General features: G+C 41.3%; 2 protein-coding genes across 2 annotated transcripts in view; one reads left to right on the top strand and one right to left on the bottom strand.

The window, feature by feature from the left end:
* Nucleotides 1-18,042, top strand: part of LOC126204080 (probable tubulin polyglutamylase TTLL2) — a 376,176-nt gene extending 358,134 nt beyond the window's left edge. Inside the window, exon 11 of the mRNA XM_049938500.1 lies at nt 17,133-18,042. Within this exon, the coding sequence (XP_049794457.1) occupies nt 17,133-17,286 (154 nt within the window). The 3' untranslated portion in view covers nt 17,287-18,042. The remainder of the gene's footprint in view (nt 1-17,132) is intronic.
* Nucleotides 18,043-19,558: 1,516 nt separating this feature from the next.
* On the bottom strand, nt 19,559-25,843 carry LOC126204079 (uncharacterized). Its single transcript, XM_049938499.1, has 2 exons — nt 25,394-25,843; nt 19,559-19,591 (listed from the first exon to the last, which is right to left on the bottom strand). Exons 1-2 carry the CDS (start codon nt 25,841-25,843, stop codon nt 19,559-19,561), a joined length of 483 nt encoding a protein of 160 aa, XP_049794456.1.
* Between the last annotated feature and the right edge of the window lie 86 nt (nt 25,844-25,929).

Raw genomic sequence — 25,929 nt, 5'->3', positions numbered from 1 at the left:
CTTTTTAATAGGAGCACTTCGTTCTTGGTCGTCCACTCTTATTATTCCCTCTTGGCTGTTGTACATATTGTATATGACCCGTCTTTCCCTATTGCTTACCCCTATTTTTTTCAGAATTTTGAACATCTTGCACCATTTTACATTGTCAAACGCTTTTTCCAGGTCGACAAATCCTATGAGCGTGTCTTGATTTTCTTTTGTGTTGCTTTCATTACCAATCGCAATGTCAGAATTGCCTCTCTCGTGCCCTTACCTTTCCTAAAGCCTAACTGATCGTCATCTAACACATCCTCAATTTTCTTTTCCATTCTTCTGTATATTATTCTTGTCAACAACTTGGGTTTATGAACTGTTAAGCTGATTGTGCGATAATTCTCGCACTTGTCAGCTCTTGTCGTCTTGGGAATTGTGTGGATGACATTTTGCTGAAAGTCAGATGGTATGTCGCCAGACTCATACAGTCTACACACCACCGTGAATAGTTGTTTTGTTGCCACTTACCCCTGTGATTTTAGAAATTCTGATTGAATGTTATCTATCCCTTCTACCTCCAAAGCTCCGTTAAATTCTGGTTCTAGTAGAGGATCCCTTATCTCTTCTATATCGACTCCTGTTGCTTCTTGTATCACATCAGACAAATCTTCCCCCTCATAGAGGTCTTCAGTGTCCTTTTTCCACCTACCCTCTCTCTTCTCTGCATTTAACAGTGGAGTTTCCGTTGCACTCTTAATGTTACCACCCTTCAGTCTTCTAGATGTGAACATTTCCTATTAAAGGGTAGACACAGACGGCGTCTGGTAGGTATGCCACTGCGCTGTCTGTTAAAGGGTAACGTTGAAACCAATTTAAGTACATCTACTATCCCCCGGGTGGCATATGCCATTATCGGATCGAAATCGGCGTTGTCTTTCCAGGTGCACGAATTTTTTCCCCGTCAGTGTATTTATTGTGGTAACCGGTTTCAGTCAAACATGACCACCTTCAGATCGGTAACTTCTTCGTGATGTGTGGAACCAACTGCAGTTGCTGACTGGTACCTTTTGGTACATACAGCAGGTAAGTTGACTGGCTTCACACGTCACCAAGGAATTACCGGTCTGAAGATGGCGTGTTGACTGAAAGCGGCTACCAGAAAAAGTAAATATTAGTTGCAATTAGACTGCCCGTTTGTATTAAACTGTTTAAAAATATCACTGATATTCCAATACGACTTTAGTCATTTTTCTGTAATCGTTGCAGATACTACCTGGGTTATTCCTGGACGAGTTAAAGATAATGTCGAAGGGTTTTGTATGGAACTTGCTTATAGTTAATAAAGATTAAATTTGCTTATTTTTGCATGTGATTAGGAAGATGAAGATTTTTCCGAACTTAATGGAACAGAAAAATATTTTGCATTTCAGTTTCCTATAGTATATTTCAATGAATTCTACTCGTTTCTAAATATTTGCAGAATGTACTATCCAACTAAACTTTCTGATAAACTTGATCAGGTATGTAATCACTCGGCGTGGCGACCCTGAAAATTGGAGATTTGACACAAACATCAGCCGTTTTCGAAACATGAAACCCACTTCCTTCTGCCACCTCTTCCCCCTTATGTGTTCCAGGGCAGTTTTATCCTCATAGCATTTTCGTTCATGTCACTAACTATTGTTCCAAGCCTTTCAAGGACATGCAGAATATATATCCATACATTCATTTGAATCTGCTTGTAATTGCGAAAACACTCATCACATGGCTCTAAACACTATGGGACTTAACATCTTAGGTCATCATTCCCCTAGACTTAGAACTACATAAACCTAACTAACCTAAGGACATCACACACATCCATGCCCGAGGCAGGATTCGAACCTGCGACCGTAGCAGCAACACGGTTCCGGACTGAAGCGCCTAGAACCGCTCGGTCACAACGGCCGGCCGCATCACATGTTGCGCCTTGTTTCAGTCAGAATGAGTACTGCGTGGCTGAGGAATTTAGCGTGTTCTGTTGCTGAGTATATCATTTATATCTTTCCATCAGAATTTGTTTTCACTTAGAAACATTACATCGAATTCAGATTTGAAGTTTGTTCCTACTATCATTTTTATCCATGTACTCAGCAAAAGCACATGTGAAATTCCACAGCCACGCAGACATCGAACACGCAACCTCCGATACGCCAGTCGCTTACGTTACCTCGAAACAACGAATACCGACAACCTACCACGTCTGGACACACCGTGACCCAACGGCTGTTTCCCAGTGGCATTTATTCTTTTTTTTCCCTTACCACTAGTGCTTAAACAACCTCATTATTTTCATCAAAATTGTTTTCGAAATATTTTAGCCTCTTACATTTTCATTATCATTTTTGAAAGTTGACTGAATATTTCTTGGCGTATTTCTGTATATCTGTTGCTGCAAATATAATATACTGCCTGTTTTTCATACGTCTTTCAATGCAGCGTTCCTGCTAGGGACAGCAGGCACAAAATGTAAGCAAATACGTACAAATCCTAGAACCGAGGGCTTTGGTCTCGCATTGGTCAAAGGAAAGAAATAGATATTCGAGAAGAGCAAGAGCTGAGAAGCATAAACTGAAAAACGCTTCTACTAAAATGTTCTTCTGGGAAGGGTCACGACACTCATGAAGCCTTCTCGTCCCCCACCTTGGATCCGCTCCTGCTCCAAGATACTTAGAGGTTGTGACGAATTCCAAAAACTGATCGACTATCACGTAGTCTAACAACATCGGATCTTTTCATCTGTTTACACGCATTTTATTATCTTTATTTGTTTTTAAAGTCTACTGCCTAATTTTGTGACATGTGCTGATCACCTTCAAGTCTCTCAGAACTTCGTAATAATTTCCTAGCGATGTGTCATCTCCGTGTGTCATCTGTAAACAACCTCATAGAGCCAGGTAGGTTTTCTGCCAAGTCATGTCTATATGTACAGGATGTTAAAAAAAAGTACAGGTATTCCATATTTTGAGAGGTGATAGTATGGAGCAAAAATGAGAAAGATATCCAGTAAACATGGGCTCTTAAATGTTTGCTTTAAGAGCTATCAGCACTTGTACATGCCCAATTAATATATGGCCAGGATGTCAACAGGTCATGATCTTATGATCAGCGTTGCTCACTCTGTACCACGGGGCCCCGGCTTAGAATCCAGACAGAACTGGTGCTTTTTCTTCGTTCTCTGATTGGGTGTGTGTATTGTCCCCGTCCTCATTTCATCATCATCGGTGAGCAAGTTACTGAAGAGGCGTCACATAAAAAGATTTGCACCAGGCGGTCGATCTCCCTGGGAAGGGACTCTCGCACATTTTACATTTCATTAGTGACGGACTAACAGAGCCTTACGTGCTACCAAACAGGTTAACTGGTGCAAGGTTTCTTCATTTCCAATCAAACGACTTCCCTCTCCTGCTAGAGGAGATACCATTCCAACGACAGTTGTGTATGAGACTCATACACCAACCGTTTTCTCCCTGTCCTAGAACGCCTCACTCAGTTATTTCATGAGCAATGGATTGGTCGGAGAAGTGCAGTACGTTTCCCAGCTAGTTCTCCCTATCTTAATTCCTTGGATTTTCGGTTGTAGGGCCACTTGAAAACTTTGGTGTGCACAAGTCTCATTACTGATGTCCAAACACCACAAAAACGCATCAGCAATGCGTGCCAGCACATCCATGACCAACGTGGAATTTTTCAGAGAACGCGTGATTCACTAAGACGAAGCATGCCTTACTATGAATTGACTCTACATTGAGCATCTCTTTTAGCGATGGCCCACAAGTGCAGGTCATATGCAATAGCGAGCACATCACATTGAAGTGACAAAAGTCATGGGATACCTCCTAATATTGTGTCAAACCTCCTTTTGCCCGGCGTATCTCAGCAACTCGTCGTGGCATGGACTCATCAAGTCGTTGGAAGTCCCCTGCAGAAATATTTAGCTGTGTTACCTCTACAGCCTTCAATGGGACCAGAGGATCCAGTCCATTCCACGTAAACACAGCCCACACCATTATGGAGCCAGCACCAGCTGGCACAGTGCCTTGTAGACAGCTTGGATCCAGGGCTTCGTGGGATCTGCACCACATTCGAATCCTACCATCAGCTCTTACCAAGTGAAATCAGGACTCATCTGACCAGGTCATTGTTTTCGAGTCGTCTGGGGTCGAACCGATATGGTCACGAGCCGTGGAGAGGCGCTACTGTTAGCAAAGACACTCTCGTCTGTCGTCTGCTACCATAGCCCATTGACATCAAATTTTGCCGCACTGTCCTAAGGGATGCGTTCGTCGTACGTCTCTTGTTGTTTTCTGCGGTTGTTTCACGCAGTGTTGCTTGTGTGTTGGCACTGTCAGCTCTATGCAGACGCTGCTGCTCTCGGTCGTTAAATGAAGGACGGTGGCCACTGCGTTGTCCGTGGTGAGAAGTAATGTCTGAAATTAGGTATTCTCGACACACTCTTAACACTGTGGATCTCGGAATATTGCATTCCATAACGATTTCCGAAATGGAATGTCCCAGATCCATTTCGCGTTGAAAGTCTGTTAATTCCCGTCGTGTGGCCATAATCACGTCGGAAACCTTTCTACACGAATCACCTGAGTACAAATGGTAGCTCCGCCAATGATCTGCCCTTTTATACCTTGTGTACGCACTACTACTGCCATCTGTATATGAGCATATCGCTGCCCCATGTCTTGTCACCTCTGTGTACCTTACAGTAACAGAATCGTGTTCTCATTTGTTTACTCATTTGTTTACTGCATTCTAGAAGTCGTTTGTAATAGCAATATGTTTCGCAGTAGCGAATATGAACAAGTGTTCGTATCTCTTATGGCATGCATTTTAGAATCCATACTTACTGGTCATTTTTTTCTCGTTTTGGTCCATACGCCGCCTCTTAAAATATGAACTGCTTCTTTAACACCCTTTACAACGTGAATAGCAGCGGCCCTAGCTCACCTCCTTGAGACACAGTGGTTGTTGCCTTCGATTTTGGCGAAGGAACGACGTACAGTGTTTTATTTGTTCTGTTTGCAATGAAGCCTTCAGTCCAATCGCGTATCTGTTCAAGTATTCCGTATGCGCGTATTTAGTTTATTAGGAGATGGAGGGGAACCATATCGACGGCCTTCCGAAAATCAAGAAACACGGTATCCTCTGGATCTCACGAATGAACAGAGCAGGCAGGGTTTCTCAAAGACGGTGCATATCGATTACTTCGTATGAGTTGTTCGGTTTCCAGAAAATTCACCGTACATGAGCGCAATGTACTGCGTGTTCCATAATTTCTACAACAGACTGACGTCGGTTAGATAGGTCTATCCTTCAGCGCCTTTTTCCGCCATGTTACGTATTTTTAAGCGGCCCACCGTATACCGTTTCTAGAAGAGTGGGCAGTTCCTCTACGTTATCTGATCAAAACTATTCGAACAACCCTTTGTAATGCGAAATTGACCACAAGATGTTATGAAAGGTACACCCACCATTACAATAGGAGGCGGAGAGTATTGTGTTGCCAATAGAGGAGCAGCAACAAAATAATGTACCGCTACAGTGAGCTGAGTAACTTCGAATGTGGAATGGGCATCGGATGTCAGACGAGTGACAAACCCATCAGGGGCATTTCAACTCCCCTAAAGCTGCGGAAGTCGACTGTTGGTGATGTGATTCTGAAATGAATACGCAAAGGAGCAACCACGAGTAAACGAATACTAGGCGAACCTCGTGTACTAACAACCAGGGATCGTCGACCATTGTGAATGGTGGCTGTGAGAAATTGCATGAAGTCAGTGGAAGGAATCACTCATGAGTTCCTAAGCGCTACCAGTAGTCCAGTTAGCACTGTGACTGAGCGTAGGGAGTTAAAAAGGATGGGGTGTAATAGTCGAGCAGCTCCTCATGACCACCGAACGGGGTAGCACAGTTGTTAGCTCAGTGGACTCGCATTCGGGAGGACGACAGTCAAACCCACGTCTGACCGTCCGTGATTACCCTAAATCGCTTAAGGTAAATGCCCGAAAGGCACGACTTCCTTCCTTCTCCACCCTTTCCAGAACCGAACTTGTTCTCCGTATCTAATGACCTCGTCGTATATGGGACATTAAACACTAATCTCCTCTTCCTCTATCTCCTCATTAGCAACACATTTATGTAGTCAGTGGTAAGCGGCGCTTGAGATGGTGCAAAGAGCGACGCCAGTGGACAATGGAATACCGAAAACAAGTGATTTGGAGTGGTGAATCATGTGGCAATCCGATGGAATGGTTTCGGTTTGGCGACTGCTATTATGTGTAGTACGGAGGAGGAGGTGGTGTTACTGAAAATGCTGAGATGATGTGAATAGAAAGCATATAAAACTTCCTGGAAGATTAAAACTGTGTACCAGACCGAGACTCGAACTCGAGACCTTTGTCTTTCCCAGGCAAGTGCTCTACCAACTGAGCTACCCAAGCATGACTCACGACCCATCCTCACAGCTTCAATTCTGCTAGTACCTCGTCTCCTACCTTCCAAACTTCACAGAAGCTCTTCTGCGAACCTTGCAGAACTAGCACTCCTGGAAGAAAGGCTATTGCGGAGACATGGCTTAGCCACAGCCTGGGGGTCTTCCAGGAGTGCTAGTTCTGCAAGATTCGCAGAAGAGGTTTGTGAAGTTTGGAAGGTAGGAGATGGGGTACTGGCAGAATTGAAGCTGTGAGGACGGGTCGTGAGTCGTGCTTGAGTAGCTCAGTTGGTACAGCACTTGCCCGCGAAAGACAAAGGTCCCGAGTTCGAGTCTCGGTCTGGTACACAGATTTAATCTTCCAGGAAGTTTCATATCAGCACACATTCTGCTGCAGAGTGAAAATCTCATTCTGGAAACATACCCCAGGCTGTGGATAAGCCATGTCTCTGCAATATCCTTTCTTCCAGGAGTGTTAGTTCTGCAAGGTTCGCAGATGAGCTTCTGTGAAGTTTGGAACGTAGGAGACGAGGCACTGGCAGAATTGAAGTTGTGAGGACGAGTCGTGAGTCGTGTGTAGGTAGCTCAGTTGGTAGAGCACTTGCCCACGAAAGACAAAGGTCTCGAGTTCGAGTCTCAGTCCAGCACACAGTTTTAATGTCTGGAAGTTTCATATCAGCGCACAATCCTCTGCAGAGTGAAAATCTCATTCTGGAAAGATCCCCCAGGCTGTGGCTAAGCCATGTCTCCGCAATATCCTTTCTTCCAGGAGTGCTAGTTCTGCAAGGTTCTCAGAAGAGCTTCTGTGAAGTTTGGAGGGTAGGAGACGAAGTACTGGCAGAACTGAAGCTGTGAGGACGAGTCGTGAGTCGTACTTAGGTAGCTCAGTTGGTAGAGCACTTCCCCACAAAAGGCATAGGTGCTGAGTTCGCCTCGGTCCGCCACACAGTTTTATTTTGCCAGGAAGTTTCGCTATCAGCGCACACTCCGCTTCAGAGTAAAAATCTCATTCTAGAAAGCATATAAGATAAAAATTTGTAAACTGTTTGGTGAGCTTAATCACTTGCTTTTTAAGCATACACTGTCAACAGTCAGAAATATTTTTTACGAGAAATATCTCTCGTCAATCGTTAATTTTCTTTGAAGTTCTTTAATTAACGTAGTTTCCTAATCTGAATCATCCTTGTACGAGGGTTTGAACTTTAATAGTGGCAACTACTTATTTACAGCTCATACAATATATATATATATATATATATATATATATATATATATATATATATATATATATGTGTGTGTGTGTGTGTGTGTGTGTGTGTGTGTGTTTCAAAGTTTTACTGACCTTCAAAGTAATCATCAGCATTTTGTATAACCCGTTGCCAGCGATGTGGAAGTCGTAGGATACTCTTAGCAGTGCCATTTGCGTAGACAGTTCGAGTGGTGTGGTCTATTGCCCGACGAATTCGTATCAGTTCTGAAGCGAATGCCATGAAGTGTTTCCTTCAGTTTAGAAATCGAGCTAAACTCACCAGGGCTTAAGTCAGGGGAGTGCAGTAAGTGGTATAGCACGTAGCAGCCCCATCAGTCAAACAAATCAGTAACAGCTTGCACTGTACGTGCTTGAGCATTGTCCTGCAAAATGATTGTCAGGTCCTGCCGAAAATGTCATCACTTCTGTCTCTGTGCTGTTCATTTTTGGAACACAACCTATGACCAGCTTAGAGACAGAAGTGATTACACTTTCTACAGAACCGGACCATTATTTTGCAGGCCAGTGCTCAAGCACGTACAGTGCAAGCTGTTACTGATTTGTTTGACTGATGGGGTCCAAAGTGCTATACCACCTCCTGCACTCCCCTGACTTAAAGCCCTCGTGCGTTCAACTCGATTTCTAAACTGAAGGAAACACTTCACGGCATTCGCTTCAGAACTGCTACAAATTCGTCGGCCAATAGACCGCGCCGCTCGAACTGTCAACGCAACTGGCACTGCTAAGACTATCCTACGACTTCCACGTTGCTGGCAACGGGTTATACACAATGCTGGTGGCTACTTTGAAAGTCAGTAAAACTTTGAAACACGTATCTATTTTGTACGAGCTGTAAATAAATAGTTGCCACTATTAAAGTTTCAATCCTTGTATATACTCTACATCGCACTGAATTTATCTTGAGGTTCACTTTTTGTCCAGTCATACAGTTTCTTTCATTTCCACGCCACTGACCGTTTCGGTATTCTGGTCCGGACACCAGCTTCACTACGAAAAAACAAGAGAAGAAAAGAAACGCCTATTCATAAACAAGGACGAAAAACTGAACTAAAAAAATGGTTCAAATGGCTCTGAGCGCTATGGGACTTAACATCTGTGGTCATCAGTCCCCTAGAACTTAGAACTACTTAAACCTAACTAACCTAAGGACATCACACACATCCATGCCCGAGGCAGGATTCTAACCTGCGACCGTTGCAGTCGCGCGGTTCCGGACTGAGCGCCTAGAACCGCTAGACCACCGCGGCCGGCAACTGAACTAAAAGCTATTTATTGTCCCTCAACAAAAATCAAATATTCGGATGGCAATAACAGTAACAAGACGCGATATAACAGAGTGCAGTAATGATTTATCAATGGCAAAACGTTCGAATGTTTACGCTCAGAACTGAATACGTCGGAGCACGTCGACTGTTTTCATCTGTTTGCTCCTAAAGACTGGCTTCACTCAAAAGAACATGCAATCAAGTCCAACCAATATATAAAGCTACAACCAAATGAATCGACTGTTTTCATTCGATTCGTCCCTTAGACTGGTTTCAACCAAAACAATGAATGCATAATGCAACCAATACGTAAAACTAAAAAGTGAAATGAAAACGAGAGAAATGTGGACAACGTGAGTAAACTGTTTATAGTTTCAGATGAAATCGCCATAAGTGTCAATACATTTATCCCACTATGAGACAAGACTGTCAATGCTCTGTACGTGGCCACTTTGCAAAAACTGAAGCGTGCCATCAAGTTCAAATGCCCAGGAATGTTGGTGGACAGCATCTTTCTGTTACTGGATAATGCCTGCCCACACGCTCCAAAAGATGTTTCGATTATGCTGCAGGAGTTTCGATGGAAAGGCATTGTAAATCCTTCATACGGTTCCGATCTCTCAACGCAGTTTCCATAATTCTGGAGTCCCAAAGAAAGAGAGATTCATGGCCGTCGATTCGCTCCAGACGAAGAGGTGCAGTAGGCAATTGCAAAATTTTTCATGAAGTCGCTGACTGTCCTGTCTTATAGAGTAATAAATGTATTAACAGTTACGGATAGTAATTTTGAAACAATAAACTGTTTACTTACTCTTTTCCTATGTGTCTCGAAAAATGGCTCTGAGCACTATGGGACTTAACATCTGTGGTCATCAGTAACCTAGAACTTAGAACTACTTAAACCTAACTAACCTAAGGACATCACACACATCCATGCCCGAGGCAGGATTCGAACCTGCGACCGTAGCGGTCACGCGGTTCCAGACTGAAGCGCCTAGAACCGCACGGCCACATGGGCCGGCTCTATGTGTCTCGTTTTCGCCCCTCATACAACTGAATGAGTCGATTGTTTACCGACAACCGACTGAATCGGCTGTTTTCGATCGATTTTTCCCATCTCTAACGTAAGTCTCATGTCATGTTTCATGCGGCAGTGTATTTGTGTTTGAGTCACCTTAGTTGATTTAGTAACAGATGCCTCCCGCATCTCACACTAAGTAGAACTAGTCGCGTTTGTAATGGTTCGAATTTTGCGATCTGATAGACATTATCGCTGATGGTTTTCAGGTGTAGACATTGGAGACTGCAAAGGAGGTCATATTATGTTGGATATAGTTTTTGAGCATACTGTTGCGGTATGCCATCCCGTGGGGCACCAGCATACACAGAAATCGGATGTATAAATGTTTTATACGATTGTGTATGACTTTCCCAGTCGAGCGTCTGTGGAAACTGCCTGCACCTGTCTTAATAACGTTTTGTCCCAATCGGACTTCTTCGAGGATGTGGATTAGGTGAGTGCTACCGTTCAAATAATTGTCTAAATACTAGGCGTGTTTTTTAAGTAAATACCGTTTTGAAATTAAATGAAGACGTGCTAAGATATCTCATTAATTTTATTTTTACATGAAAGCCTTTTCCATTAATCTACTTTTCTACATAATTTCCGTCGATATTGAGGCACTTGCCATAACGTTGTACCAGTTTCTGAATACCCTCCTCATAGAAGTATGCCACCTGACTTGTTAACCACTGCATCACCACTGTTTTGACTTCGTCATTGTCTCAAACACGCTGACCACCCAGGTGTTTCATCAAGTGCAGGAACAGATGGTAGTCACTGGGCGCAAGATTGGGGTTGTACAGAATATGATCTAGAGTTCCCCATCGAAAAGATGTGATGAGATCTTTGGTCTGATTCGCCACATGTGGACGGGCATTGTCTTGCAGCAAAACGATGCCCTTGCTCAACTTGCCACGTCTTTTTTCTGAATTGAACGGCGCAGATTGTGCAATGTCTTACAGTAAGCTGCTGCATTGACTTTCTCATTAAGAGGCAGAAATTCCACAAGCAATACTCTTTTTCTGTCCCCAAAAACTGTGCACATGATTTTCTCGGCAGAAATTGTTTGCTTAACCTTCACTTTTCTGGGTGAATCTAAATGCCGCCATTCTATGGACTGTTGCTTTGATTCTGGTGTGATGTAGGCCACCCCTGTTTCATTGCCCGTAACAGTTTGGCTTAAGAAATCATCACTATCGTTGTGGTACCACTCAAGGAAAGTCAGTGCACTGTCTAAACGTTTGGTTTTGTGCACTTCTGTCAACAATTTTGGTACCTAATGTGCGCACAATTTTCGGTAATTTAAGTGCTCAGTCACAATGCCATACAAAACACTACGAGAAACATTAGGAAAGTCATCCCGCAAGGAGGAAATCATAAAGCGTCTGTTTTCTCTCACCTTACTGTCCACTTCCTGCACCAAACTTTCATTAACGACCGAAGGACGCGCACTCTGTTGTTCATCGTGCACATTTGTGCGGCGATCTTTAAATGCTCTCACCCACTGTCTCACTATTCCATCACTCATAATGTTTTCTCCACAAACGGCACAGATCTCACGATGAAAATCGATCGCTTTTAGGCCTTTAGCACTAAGAAATCTTATAACAGCCCGTACTTCACAGTCGGCTGGGCTCACGATTATCGGAGGCATCTTAAACACTCATTACACAACGTAAACAAGGAAGAATCAGACTGTAATGGCGTCAGTGTATAGACAACAGATGTAACTACCCAGTGCCTATGCGCAGAACGCCGACCGCAGCGCTGCGGCCGCGGTGTGGCAAATTGGTACTAACTTAAAAAACACGGCTCGTACATCTCATGGCATTTGGCTGAGTCTTGCAAAGTTAGAGGAGCATGCGAAAGGTGTGGGATCCTGCCCATTCGTCTCTTATAGGGTGCCTCAAGGATGCTGCGTTCTCGGAATGCTATACAACCATTCAAGCAAATCACATTAATAATTTTTATTACAAATAAGAAGACTGACAATACTTAACTTTGAATTTACAACGGAGTCGCAAGCGTTGGGCGACATGCAAGTAATGTTCTTCGCTATAAACAATGTCCATTTAAGGGGAGTTAGAACACCCCATCCCGACAATGTTAAATTTAGTGACTTGGCTTCCCTGTATTTCAGGAACCACTGTAGCCATTGACATGAAACTTTTACAGGACATTAAACTGTATTTTCTGAACCTGCTGAACTACGATAATTGCATTTCAGCCACTGCTTTCGGAAATACAATTTTTTAATTACATGGTTAAAATTTTGTATACTTTTTGTATGCTATCCTAAATAATTTTATTTATACATAACATTATGTTCTTCTTTTAGTTCAGTAGACTCAGGAAATGTATATTATTACTCCTTGAAAATCTGAATACTCTACTCGAAGTGATTTCTGAGATTTAGGGAAAAATGCAACAGAAAATGTAAACTTTCAGGAACAGCATCTAAAGTTTCAGAAGACTGTAACTCACTTAATATATCCTTAATTTTTTTATTTTTAGCCACTCAGAAGCACCCTGTACCATACTATATATCATCCTCTTGATCTTTTTCCAAGTTTTTTCTTCTTTTCTTCTTTCTGGACTTCATCATACTAGCCAACTGTGCTGCATATTCTTCTTTATCAATGAGAACCTTGTCCATCCATTCAAGTTCTCTGATGCAGTTTGCTCCAGGATTAATTTACATATGCTGTAGCACTTTCACCCTACCAATGCCATCATTAAAAGCAATAATAGCATCACTGACCCACCACTTTAGTGTCTTCATTCCAACAAACACGTTTTTTGGTAAGCGAGTCCATATAAGATTACTGAGCGACTCATTGGTATTTTGAGTCTGACCATGCAGACACTTCTTCAGTAATTCAGGATTTGCCAGGTCTCTGTAAATAGGTTTTACGATATCTATGACTGCTGCTGGGATGGAATTTTTATTGCTGCACGAACTGTTTAAGTACTGGACATTGCAGTAATTGCACCATGAATCAGGTCCAGGAGAGCAAAGGTGGTGTACTGGTTTTTCATCAGTTGACAGTTTGTGGAAGAAGGTAGCCCACACTGACTGCTTCATTTTCAACAAATCCTCAGTATTACTTCTAATGGCCATCCCATAATACTGCCATAGTTCAGCAATAATTTTGTCTGTCAGCCTGCGTATTATGGTTTTACCATCAGAAAGTTTCTTGTCTCAAACTTTGTTTCATCTTCCTCAACTTGGTGCCCATCCTCTTATGGACATGACCAACACATTCCAGTTTTGTGATAATCTTCTCACCATAAGGCTGAGTGGCTGCTACACTGTTATATGCTCTTGAGTCTTCATCACCTAAGAACTTAGTGTGACACATTCCCCTTTTGTTCTCAGATCGACTAAAAATTTCAATAGCTGCAGAGGCCTCCATACCACCACTTGTTCCTTCATAATTTCTGTCACAAATATGCCCATCTTTATTCCCTGATTTATACTTATAACAATGTTTGGTTAAAATCTGGAAATATATTATATCCACACGGGTCACCGTAGCAACAGAATTCGAACTGTAGCTGCACTTCTGCCACGTGCCATCAAAAGCTACTGGTGTGTCAGTAATACCCTAATTTATTTCAACAGCTTTGTTTGCAGCACCCTTCCTTGACTCACATGCAACAGATTCCACAGCAGCTCCAATAAATCCTGCATACCTGTCGATTTTACAAGGTGGGTGCGTCATATTCATCATGGCACAAGTTGTTTCTGCTGCATTGTGTCCTTTGCCAATAGTTCTCAGTCCATAAAACCACCTAACATTTACTTCAAAATAATTATCTTTACACTTATCAGAATTCCAAAATGAATGAGTGCATTTACAACTGGCACAATTAATGATAAGTTTCCCGTTTCCTGTCGTGTCCATTTGATACCTCACTGTTTTCATGTAACTAACTGGCCCTCCACATTTTTTACATCACACGCACTCACCTAACACCCTCGTTAGGATGCGTAAATCTATCAGAATATAACCTGACCTACCATTTACACCACTTTCGTTTTGAGAAAACTGTGTATCACTACGTTTTATTTTAATCTTTGAAGCACTAATGGGTGTTTCTCTGCCTACTGACAGTTTGTCTCTATTTAATTTTATGTAACTTCACATGCCACATGTTGAACACAGTGTTTCCCTTTATTCGAAAATCTACTACCATAAAACCCACGTTCCTTAAACACTTCGTTTTGGCTTCTTAATTTACTTTTTGAGAAATTGACCAATCTATTCATCACATTTTCTCGAAAAAACTTTAACACTTCGACATACAACGCATGTTTGTACTTTGAAACGATATGGTGCTGTTTTTGACAGAGCTACCTATACAAACACGTCATTTAACCTTCATAACACAGCAATTCACAGCCTTCTATAAAAAGAAGTACCGATTTTATTAGATCTTGAAGTAATGCATGTAAAAATTTGAACATTTTCAACTGGTGTTGATTTTATTTAAAAGAATAAAATAACATACTTCCTATGAGAGTTTATAAGTGATACATATATCATTTTATTCGGAAAATTGCAAATTTTATAATGAGATAAAAATCCAAAGATGAGAAAAAAATTTTCATTTCTAACTCCCCTTAAGCAATTGATATGGATCACTAATAACTGCTATCATAGTGTCGGTCTACAACTGTGCGGCCGAGGCTGGCAGGAGCAGTGTTTATGTTTTCTTCAACTAGAGGTTGCTCCTATCATGGTGTGGTCCTTGTCAGTGGGCTATTGGCTGACGTCGTCTCACAGCCTTCTTTGCTCTTGCAATCTTTGTCTTCGTGCTGGCACTTGTCAATACACTGGAACAAAAGGATCGATCATATATCCATTTCATCTCATTGGCACTTCCTGGTGTTGTGTCTATCCCAGAAAAGTATTGTTTGGATTTCGACTAGTTTGGATCGAATTAGCTATTTCGCCATCCAGTTATCCAGCTGTCGTAGATATTTATCTGTTGTCGTTGTAAGCTCTGCAGCCTTAATCCGGTACACCAATATGAAGTTCATCCGCTTACAGGCATACCTGCTCGGCGCTTGCAGTTGAATGGGATATATTTGCTGTGAATGGGGCCTTATGTTTTCTCAGCGACTTGCTGATGCAACCCCTCATATTTGCTATGATTATTCAGACCAGTTTGACTGGATTGCAGATGTTTAGCAGCCTGTGGAAGCGGCCGTAGTGTGAAAGTTTACAGAAGACGCTCTCGAACTCGAGGTATAACGCTACTGTGCAGTGTGATACGTTGATGTCATGTGGATGTGTCATATGTACGACAGTAGGTGAGCTTAAACAGCGAGTGAGTTGTACTGTAGTGGCGTCTGGCTCAAAAATGGCTCTGTGCACTATGGGACTCAACTGCTGAGGTTATTAGTCCCCTAGAACTTAGAACTAGTTAAACCTAACTAACCTAAGGACATCACAAACATCCATGCCCGAGGCAGGATTCGAACCTGCGACCGTAGCGGTCTTGCGGTTCCAGACTGCAGCGCCTTTAACCGCACGGCCACTTCGGCCGGCTAGTGGCGTCTGGAGCTTTCTTAGATAGGGAGGAGAAGCAGCTTTCCTTCGCTATAGGCTGTAGGTTAATATTCTGTCCTATGTCTTCGCCATGACGTCAAGAAGAGAGATGGGTCCGTATGACTGGAGTTGGTAATTAATAATTTTTCCTGTTTCCCATGCACGTGGGAGCGCCTCGACTGTCAAGCAATACTCAAAAAATCGTATCAGTATTGGTGGGAGACGTTAAATGAGGTTACCTGGCGTGCGTTTTACTGTGTTTTTACGAGTTGCTAGATACCACCAACCTGTAAATACCGCGTTCTTCATTTCTTTGTGTCTTATTGGCTTCTTAATGAGGAATCGTCCCCGGAATCTCTTACGCAGGTTGTCAGAGGAAACGTTACCTCTGTTCCTACTGGCTGACTGAAGTAGGCAGGCCGGAGTAGCCGAGCGGTTCTAGGCGCTTCAGTCTGGAACCGCGCGACCGCTACTGTCGCAGGTTAGAATCCTGCCTCGGGCATGGATGTGTGTGATGTCCTTAGGTTAGTTAGGTTTAATTAGTTCTAAGTTCTACGGGACTGATGACCTCAGATGTTAAGTCCCATAGTGCTCAGAGCCATTTGAACCATTTTTACTGAAGTTGTCGTTAAATTTGAATTCTTGGGAGTAAGCAAATACCTCTTGCAAGACGTCCTTGAACGCTTTTACGTGTTGTCTGTTTTCGATGGCCGGCTCGTTCCTTGCTGTCAACGTTTTGCTGTTAGTATCATGGCTTTTGAAGAAACGCCGGAACATTGCCCCATTTCTGTAATCTAGCTTTTGGCATGTTTCCCGCCACTGTCGTTGCCTACGTTCCGAGATATATGTTTTATTTGGCAGTTGAGCCGGTTCGATTGAAGCTTTAGGGCATGGATGTTGGAGCTTCCCAGTTGCCTAAAGAAGAGTTTCTTTTCGCTAACCAACGCATGGTTGCCGGCTGCCAGTAGTCTACTATCTTTTGCGAGATTGCTTCGTCTGTCGCTATTTGATTCTTTTTTCTGGTCTGTTGATGATACAGACAAAGTCGTTAGTTATGGCTTTGGAGAGGGCAATGTCGTCATGTATTATCTCTGTATTTGCCCTAGTTTCCTTTTCTGTATTGCCATTTGCTTCTCTGTCCCTACTGTCTCGCATAATTCTCAACATTTAAACATGGAGGCAGAGGTAGTGTCGAAGACTATGGCGATCACGACAATTATGGGAGCTGTGTAGCGCTATATCGAATAGTTTGTAGCTCGCCAGTAAATGATCGGGTGCAGACTCATCTCGGCGACAGTGGTTTCTATTTCCTTGTAACGTATGTTCTGGAAGAGAAAAAGTTTGAGTATAAAGGGACCATTATATCTATTGCTTTCTTGTATGCAAGTACGATTTCACAAAGGTCCACAACGAAAATGTTCTTGAAGAGTTTTTTTTTTTTTTAGTGTGCTGTGGTGGTACTTAATTTCTCGTACGGTATTTATGGCAATGATGAAAGCAAATGTATTTCGACTTTTTCCAGAGAGGTTCGCGACGTCGTTGCTGCCGTCACCCGCTACGTCAAAGCAGCGCGAGACATCTACCGCCGAAGTCCACAGCTCTCCGACGCCGACTACAGCGCTGCCATGCGGGATGCGCTCGCCATTAGTGCCGAAATCTGGGTGCCGCCTTGTTAGTGCCGATGACCGGAAAGCAATCAGCCAAAAGCGTTAATATTTAAAAGAAAAACGTTAAGAGTGTTCAGTAAAAAAGTGTAATGAATTACACTTTTTACCAGGTTTAAGTGAAGGTGTGACTCTAACTCAAATTCAAGAAGCAAAGAGAGTATACTAGGTTAATCATTTAAAACTGCCACCTTTGAATATTTTTCGAGTGGGAAGTGCAGTTAACAAAATGAAAACAGACACATTCAGATACTCATACAGCTACACTATAAAGTTATTCCAACCCTGGTGGAAGAAGGTAGTTTATAACGGTTTTAAATAACCTATAAGACATATAAAGCCCAAGTATTGAGGAAAATTAAAAATGTACTGGCTGTATCTTCATTAATCAACAGTTGACTATAATGCCCCAGAATCTCAAAATTCATTTTCTAGCTTAGTTAGTGATATGGAACACATTCTTTTATGTTCTAGTTCAACAGCAGGAACGAGACACTGGTGGCTTATCAGGGTTACATTTCTTATTTACATGGGGAATATGCATGTGTAAGAAATGTTTTTCTAGTGCTGATCGTGTCAACGAAGTTTATGTTAAAAGCTGTGTGAGACTATAAGCAGGAGAACTTGAAAATTTCTGTATATTGCCCACAATACAATTAGTGAAATAGAGTAATGTCATTCGGAGAGGTGAGAAATCACTTTCCGGACTTCAGAAGAATAGAAAAGAAAACATGACATGCAAACAAATAAAATTATTTTATTTCCCAACGCTGCTAAACATTATGAATCAGGATAATCTTCTGTCGCCTAACGAAGCTTTATGAGAAGTTAATAGCACCTTTGTCATTCTAGATACCTCTCACACCTGTATACCTGATATTAATGTAATGGTGCCTATAGTTTACATCAGAACTTTGTTTGCTAAAAAAATCAGATTCCTTCGTTTGTAGATAACAGTGGGGTAATGCAATATATCATCAATTCATATGTAGTGCAGATTATTTCAGAGACCCTCAATGCACAAGAAATGGAACTCTTAACATTAATACTGGAATATCCTGGGTGGATTACAAACAATGAAGTGGCTGGACACAGCCAACCATAATGAACGTATGAGCTTGCATTCTTCTTCAGACCAGCCACAAATGCACAGTCACGGCATTGTCCAAGCACTGTAACCCAGCTCTCGTTTATCAGGCAGAGGTTTTGTTTCTTTGTGTGTGTGCAACAGAGGGAGAGAGATATATATGAAGAACAATGAAAACTTATAATCTGAACAACTGCTTTCAAGATCTTGTTTGTGTACCTATACACCGCTCATTGCTTCCACTATACTGCCATATATTACCACTTACATTGACCTATAGCACTGCACTAGGGTTCTCTTATAAATTGTTGACCCCATTTAAAGTTTGTAACATTGTCATATGGGAAATAAAGAAAAACTGAAAGAATTCGTGTCACAGAACACATTTCTGTTTTATCTCAGATACATTGACACAGAGAGAGAGGATAAAACATAGGCTGAGAAGGGGAGAAATAGATGAGGTCTTGATTTAATGAATATTTTATTTAATCTATCTTCTTCCCCCAGGCTGTTCCATCAAAGATTAGTACGCAAATATTTTCATGCTATTATGTACAAATAAGAAACACACAATTTCATGCCAGCATCTCATTCAAACAGAATACACTATCAAAATTTTTGCTTTATTTCAATATTATATAGTTTTTCAGTGAGTGTTAGTTATCATTGTGATAATTTGTGCTATAAAGGGTATTATGTCTTAATAGTTTATCTTTCAATTAATTCTGAGAGATTTTTCGAGAACCAAATATTTCATGAAAATGTTATCTCTCACATTGTAACAGGAGGAGACAATAATTAGTAATAATTTACCATACTATTCACAACACACATTTCAAATTGCAGTAGCATTTACATTTTAAATTACTTATTGCATTCACACACCTCGATAGCACTAGACTATATTTAACAGACGATATTAAAATTGTACAAAATGTGGAATTTATTCATTGCTTTAAAAAAAATCTTATGATTACAGTTATTCTGGCATTACTACCCTACATCAGGGAGAGCAATGTGTTCATATTTGTTGTAAATAAACATGTTGTGAATGAAAGTACTTAGCAGTTTACTTCACTACATTTTTATAAAGCCTAAAGTACAATGGAAATGTCTACATACTCTGATCCTAAGACTCCATTGATTTGATCAATATGCAAGACATGTTCCATTACTAAATGTCAACACACAAATTAACTATGGCTGCTTGTCATCTGTGCTGTCCAGTGACTGTCAAATAGATATAAAGCAGATTACAAAAGAGAGAGAAATTACACCACTGAAAAATGAGTTTTTCAAATGACTTATTCTCAGTGGCATCACCTAATTAACTTCTTGCATCTTCAGTCTTCTTCAGTATTTACTACTAAATTTGATTGATGACGGATGCATGTGCGTAGTTTACTCATCTCCATTGCTTCTTCATTTGTAGATATAAACGTAAATTTCAGTCTTACCAGCAGATGAATAATAGTAGACAAATATGAAGCAACTCTTAAGAGGCCATCTGATTACAAAATGCAGCTGTTTTCAGTGGCTCACTTGCACTTGGTCAATAGTATATACACTCCTGGAAATTGAAATAAGAACACCGTGAATTCATTGTCCCAGGAAGGGGAAACTTTATTGACACATTCCTGGGGTCAGATACATCACATGATCACACTGACAGAACCACAGGCACATAGACACAGGCAACAGAGCATGCACAATGTCGGCACTAGTACAGTGTATATCCACCTTTCGCAGCAATGCAGGCTGCTATTCTCCCATGGAGACGATCGTAGAGATGCTGGATGTAGTCCTGTGGAACGGCTTGCCATGCCATTTCCACCAGGCGCCTCAGTTGGACCAGCGTTCGTGCTGGACGTGCAGACCGCGTGAGACGACGCTTCATCCAGTCCCAAACATGCTCAATGGGGGACAGATCCGGAGATCTTGCTGGCCAGGGTAGTTGACTTACACCTTCTAGAGCACGTTGGGTGGCACGGGATACATGCGGACGTGCATTGTCCTGTTAGAACAGCAAGTTCCCTTGCCGGTCTAGGAATGGTAGAACGATGGGTTCGATGACGGTTTGGATGTACCGTGCACTATTCAGTGTCCCCTCGACGATCACCAGTGGTGTACGGCCAGTGTAGGAGATCGCTCCCCACACCATGATGCCGGGTGTTGGCCCTGTGTGCCTCGGTCGTATGCAGTCCTGATTGTGGCGCTCACCTGCACGGCGCCAAACACGCATACGACCATCATTGGCACCAAGGCAGAAGCGACTCTCATCGCTGAAGACGGCACGTCTCCATTCGTCTCTCCATTCACGCCTGTTGCGACACCACTGGAGGCGGGCTGCACGATGTTGGGGCGTGAGCGGAAGACGGCCTAACGGTGTGCGGGACCGTAGCCCAGCTTCATGGAGACGGTTGCGAATGGTCCTCGCCGATACCCCAGGAGCAACAGTGTCCCTAATTTGCTGGGAAGTGGCGGTGCAGTCCCCTACGGCACTGCGTAGGATCCTACGGTCTTGGCGTGCATCCGTGCGTCGCTGCGGTCCGGTCCCAGGTCGACGGGCACGTGCACCTTCCGCCGACCACTGGCGACAACATCGATGTACTGTGGAGACCTCACGCCCCACGTGTTGAGCAATTCGGCGGTACGTCCACCCGGCCTCCCACATGCCCACTATACGCCCTCGCTCAAAGTCCGTCAACTGCACATACGGTTCACGTCCACGCTGTCGCGGCATGCTACCAGTGTTAAAGACTGCGATGGAGCTCCGTATGCCATGGCAAACTGGCTGACACTGACGGCAGCGGTGCACAAATGCTGCGCAGCTAGCGCCATTCGACGGCCAACACCGCGGTTCCTGGTGTGTCCGCTGTGCCGTGCGTGTGATCATTGCTTGTACAGCCCTCTCGCAGTGTCCGGAGCAATTATGGTGGGTCTGACACACCGGTGTCAATGTGTTCTTTTTTCCATTTCCAGGAGTGTACATTTCCTAACACATGTAAGCTATAATCATGGGTTCAGTTTCTCAGCGTAAAAGAGCATACCATTACTGATGATGAAAACTATCTTCTTACAGGAATGGGAGTCTACAGATCAATTCACGTATGACATCATTTGAATTCATGATGAAAATATTAAAAATAAACAAAAATCACATACACAATAGGTATATAAAAACCTACAGCTATCTTATTAGACTGAAAACTGTGTTCTTGGTGAATTACGTGGAGCTAAGGGTGTCAGTAACATATAAGGAAGAAGAATAGATATTACCTACTTTACATGTGGCAATGGCAATGACATTATTAATATTACGCCTTCTGTTGAGGTATTGTTTGTCCATTCATAGATGTTCATCCTGGATGTGTTCTCACCATTCAGTTCTGATTCTTCCTCTCATTTCACCTGTTGTGCTAGAGTATGCTATAATAGACAATCTGTTCTTTGAAATTCTTGCTATATGACGAGCAACGATATCCTGTTGAGCACTTCGAAAATTTCAGTGTTTGTGCAACTCCCTGTAGATCTTCCATTTATACTATGTTAGTAGTAGTAGTAGTAGTAGTAGTTTATTCATCCAGAGACAATTTACATTGCATGGATTTCGTCAAAAAATACATAGTATATATATACACACATATAGGGTGAACAATACTATACAAAATACAGATGTGCATAGTAGACTACATAACATCAGACCACATTAAAATAGCATGTACAACTTTGATTATTTACATTGATGTATGAGAAAGACTTTTTACATGGATTACACAGTTGATATTTAGATATAACACATACAATTCTAGCACTTTTGTACATATTATTTATTTAGATCATAGCAACAGTCAGATAAAAATTACTATTGGCACAGAGTACATAAATATAATTGTTTAGTATGAAGCTATTCCAGGTATTCTTTTACACTATAATAGCAGTTGGTCATTAAAAATTTGAATACTGCTTCTTTAAATGAAGACAATTTTTTTTTCTTTTATCTTTACCGGTAGTTTGTTATACAATCTGCTTCCTTGTATGTTTGTTTGTTTCTGCGCCAAAGCCTTGTTAACTCTTTTTATATGAATGTCATTGCACTTTCTTGTGTTGTAAGTATGTAGATCCGAGTTGGATTGGAAATTGTTAATATTTCGTTTTACATTAATTACGCTTTTCTGTATATAGAGGCATGGTAGGGGTAGAATATTCAGCTGTTTAAATAATTGCTTTGAAGGAGTTAGCCTTGAACTGTTTGTAATTATTCTAACAGCTCGTTTTTGTAGAGTGAAGATGGTTTTGAGATTTTTCTTACTATGACCCCAGAAGATGAGGCCATAGGTAATAGCAGAATGTACATAAGCAAAGTAAACAGCTCTGCTACATTCCCTACTACATACAAAGCTAATAGCGCGTAAAGCAAAGCAAGCAGAGCTTAACTTATGCAAGAGATACAGGATATGGGATTTCCAGTCTAAATTTTCGTCTATATGTACACCTAAGAATTTTGTGGTAGCAACTTTCACAATTTCTTTATTTTGTATTCTGAGATCTAGATCAGAGTGTGACTTTGCTTTCCTGTAATGGATATAATTAGTTTTAGAGATATTTATGGTTAATTTGTTCACTTCAAACCAATTTTGCAAATATTCTATAACTCTGGTTGCAGATGTTGGCAATACCCGGTTTATGTCAGTTACTACAATGTTTGTGTCATCCGCAAACAGTGTTATATGAGTACCATTTACTGGAATCTTGATATCATTTATGTAAAGAAGAAATAGGAGAGGTCCTAGAACACTCCCCTGCGGTACCCCAATTGGCACAGTCTGAATACCCGATCTGTAAACAATACTTTGGTTTTTACTGTTTGTTGTTGCAATTTCTACTACCTGTTTCCTATTATGGAGATATGACTGAAACCACTTTTTAGCTACTCCTCGTATACCGACATATTCTAATTTGTCTAGCAGGATATCATGTTGGACAGTATCAAATGCCTTTGAGAGGTCCAAATTTATTCCTATTGTACTGTTGTTCTTATCTAGCGCCATTACAATATTTTCAATGAATTGGGTGATGGCTGACTCTGTACTCATTCCTTTGCGAAAGCCGTGTTGGTTTACAGACAATAGATTGAATTTCTCAAGGTAATTTGTAATTCTGTTTTTCATGACTGTCTCTATTACTTTTGAAAATACCGATAATAAAGCTATTGGTTTATAGTTTCCCACTTCATGTATATTGCCCTTTTTATACAATGGTTTTACTTTTGCAATTTTTAATCATTGTGGAAAGACACCTTCTGAAAATGATATGTTTATGATGTGTGAGAGTGGGTCTGATATGACACTAGCACATCTCATCATGACTGAGCAAGGTATCTCGTCAATCCCTGAGGACATTTTATTCTTCATTGTTTTTATTATTCGATTAACTTCCAATTTGTTCATGGGAGGTAGCAATAATGAATTAACACTTTGTTCTTCTGGGATTGATGTTCTACTAATCTTAGTACAATTTTTACTCAGATTGATTGGGCTATTTATGAAGTAGTCATTAATGTAATTTGCTAAAGTAAGATTTCTGACTAGCACACCTTGATCATCTTTTAAAACAAAGTCATCTGGATTTCTAACATTTTTGCTTGGGCCTATTTCTTTTTTTACTACATTCCATATAGCTTTTGATTTGTTTGCTGACCCAGCAATTACACTGTCATTGTGCATTGTCTTGGCTTTTTTGATCACCTTCCTGTAAATTTTCTTGTATGTCTTAACATAACCTGTGAAGTGTTCATCTTTGTTATCTTCTTTGAGCTGACTGATATGTTTTAGTGTTTGACTAGATACTCCAATAGCAGGTGTTATCCACTGGCGTGTGTTCCTAGGCATGACATTGATCTTTGTGAGCTTTTTTGGGAAACACATCTCAAATAGGGACATGAATGTACTAGAAAAAGCATTGAAAGATTCATCGGTTGTTGTTTGTGCAAAGACATCTTTCCAGGTTTCATTAGCTAACAACTGGATGAAAGTATTTACTTTTTCTGTATAGAAGTGCCTTTTGTATCCCCACTTATAATTTACTGCCTTGGGGATAGAGTAATTTATGTATGTTAATAGTGTATTGTGATCCGAAAGACCTAAGTTTACGTTTAGTGGCTCAGTGATACCATTCTCCATATTTGAGAAAATATTGTCTAAAAGAGAAGATGACAGTTCTATTATTCTGGTGGCATCTGTAAAGAGTGGTTTCATGTGGAAGCTGCTGAGTATACTCAAAAGCTGTCTTTTTTCATCACTTTCAATTAACAGGTTAATATTAAAATCTCCACATAAAAATAATTTCACTTCATTACTATAAAAAGTGTTTAATGCTGCTTCTATTTTTTTGAAGAATATGTTTTTGTCACCCAGTGGAGATCTATATACTGTAATGACAACTAGTTTTTCACTCTTCTCCTTAGTTTTTAACTCTATGGCACATGATTCAAAATGATTTTCTATATTTAGATGGTCCAATTCTGTTTTCACTTTGAACTGCAGTCCTACTCTAGAGTAAATGCATACCCCACTTTTTTAAATACACTTCGGCAATAATGTGTTGCTAAATTAAACTTGCTTATATTTATGAGACTTAATTCACTAGCCTTGCACCAGTGTTCAGATAAACAAATACAAGAGACATCAGCAAGATTATTTAAAGCTACTTCTAGATCTAGTACTTTGTTTCTGAGGCATTGAATATTCTGACACATTATCCTGACTGTTTTGCAAGTATTTTTTCTTTTGTCATTACCTGGTAATGTGCTGCTTTTTCCATAGTAGTTGTGACTTATCTGCAAATTTTCTTGCTGATTTGTCACAATCTTTTCCATTTCTTTGTCTGAAGCCATAAAAAATCCTTATTTAATGATGTAGATGTACCTTGTCTTTGACTCCTCCTTAGGCAGTGTTGTGTTGCTGCAACTGTTGTTGATGGTTTTGTTGCTGCTGCTACTGTTGTTGTTGGTTCATTTGCTGCTGCTGTTGCTGCTGCTGCTGCTTCTGTGGCCGGAGGTGGTGGTGGTGGTAGTGGTAGTGGATGTGGTGGTGGTGCTGACAGGATTCTTCGTGCTGTTGCTGCCTTTGATTTTTTTATTGGCACTATTTCTGTTGGTGGTGGATCTGTTGTTGTAGTATCTGTTGGTTTTGCCCTGTAATTGCTGATGCCTGTGGTTTCCTTCCTCTTTTCTGCCAGTGACTGTAGTGGAACTGCTACAGTTGTTGACACCATTTCTGCTTCTGTTGCTTGTGCTGCTGCTGTTATTGGTCTTGTTGCTTGAGCTGGTTCAGATGTTGCTGGTTTTGCTGGTGCTGCAGTTGTTACTGAATTTGATTGTGATACTGTAGCAATTTGTGGTTCTGCAGCTGCTTTAGTTGTTGTCTCCAAGACAGATTCACTTCCTCCATGGTTGCTTCCAGTAATGTATTGGTAGTTCATTACAATGGCTGGTACTGACTCATAGATACTTTGTTTTTTATATGTTTCTAACGTTTCGTAAATTGCTTTGCACAGAGATGACTTGC

This window comes from Schistocerca nitens, chromosome 9, assembly GCF_023898315.1.
Source record: "Schistocerca nitens isolate TAMUIC-IGC-003100 chromosome 9, iqSchNite1.1, whole genome shotgun sequence".
NCBI lineage: Eukaryota > Metazoa > Arthropoda > Insecta > Orthoptera > Acrididae > Schistocerca > Schistocerca nitens.
This window is presented reverse-complemented; position numbering and strand designations above follow the sequence as displayed.

Bases quoted from the DNA above. Each gene is read 5' to 3' on its own strand.
- LOC126204079 (XM_049938499.1), bottom strand. From the start codon at position 25,843: ATGAACTACCAATACATTACTGGAAGCAACCATGGAGGAAGTGAATCT. The intron at 19,592-25,393 runs GCAACAGCAGCA...TCTATTTGACAG, and splicing joins CCACAGAAGCAGCAGCAGCA to TCACTGGACAGCACAGATGA.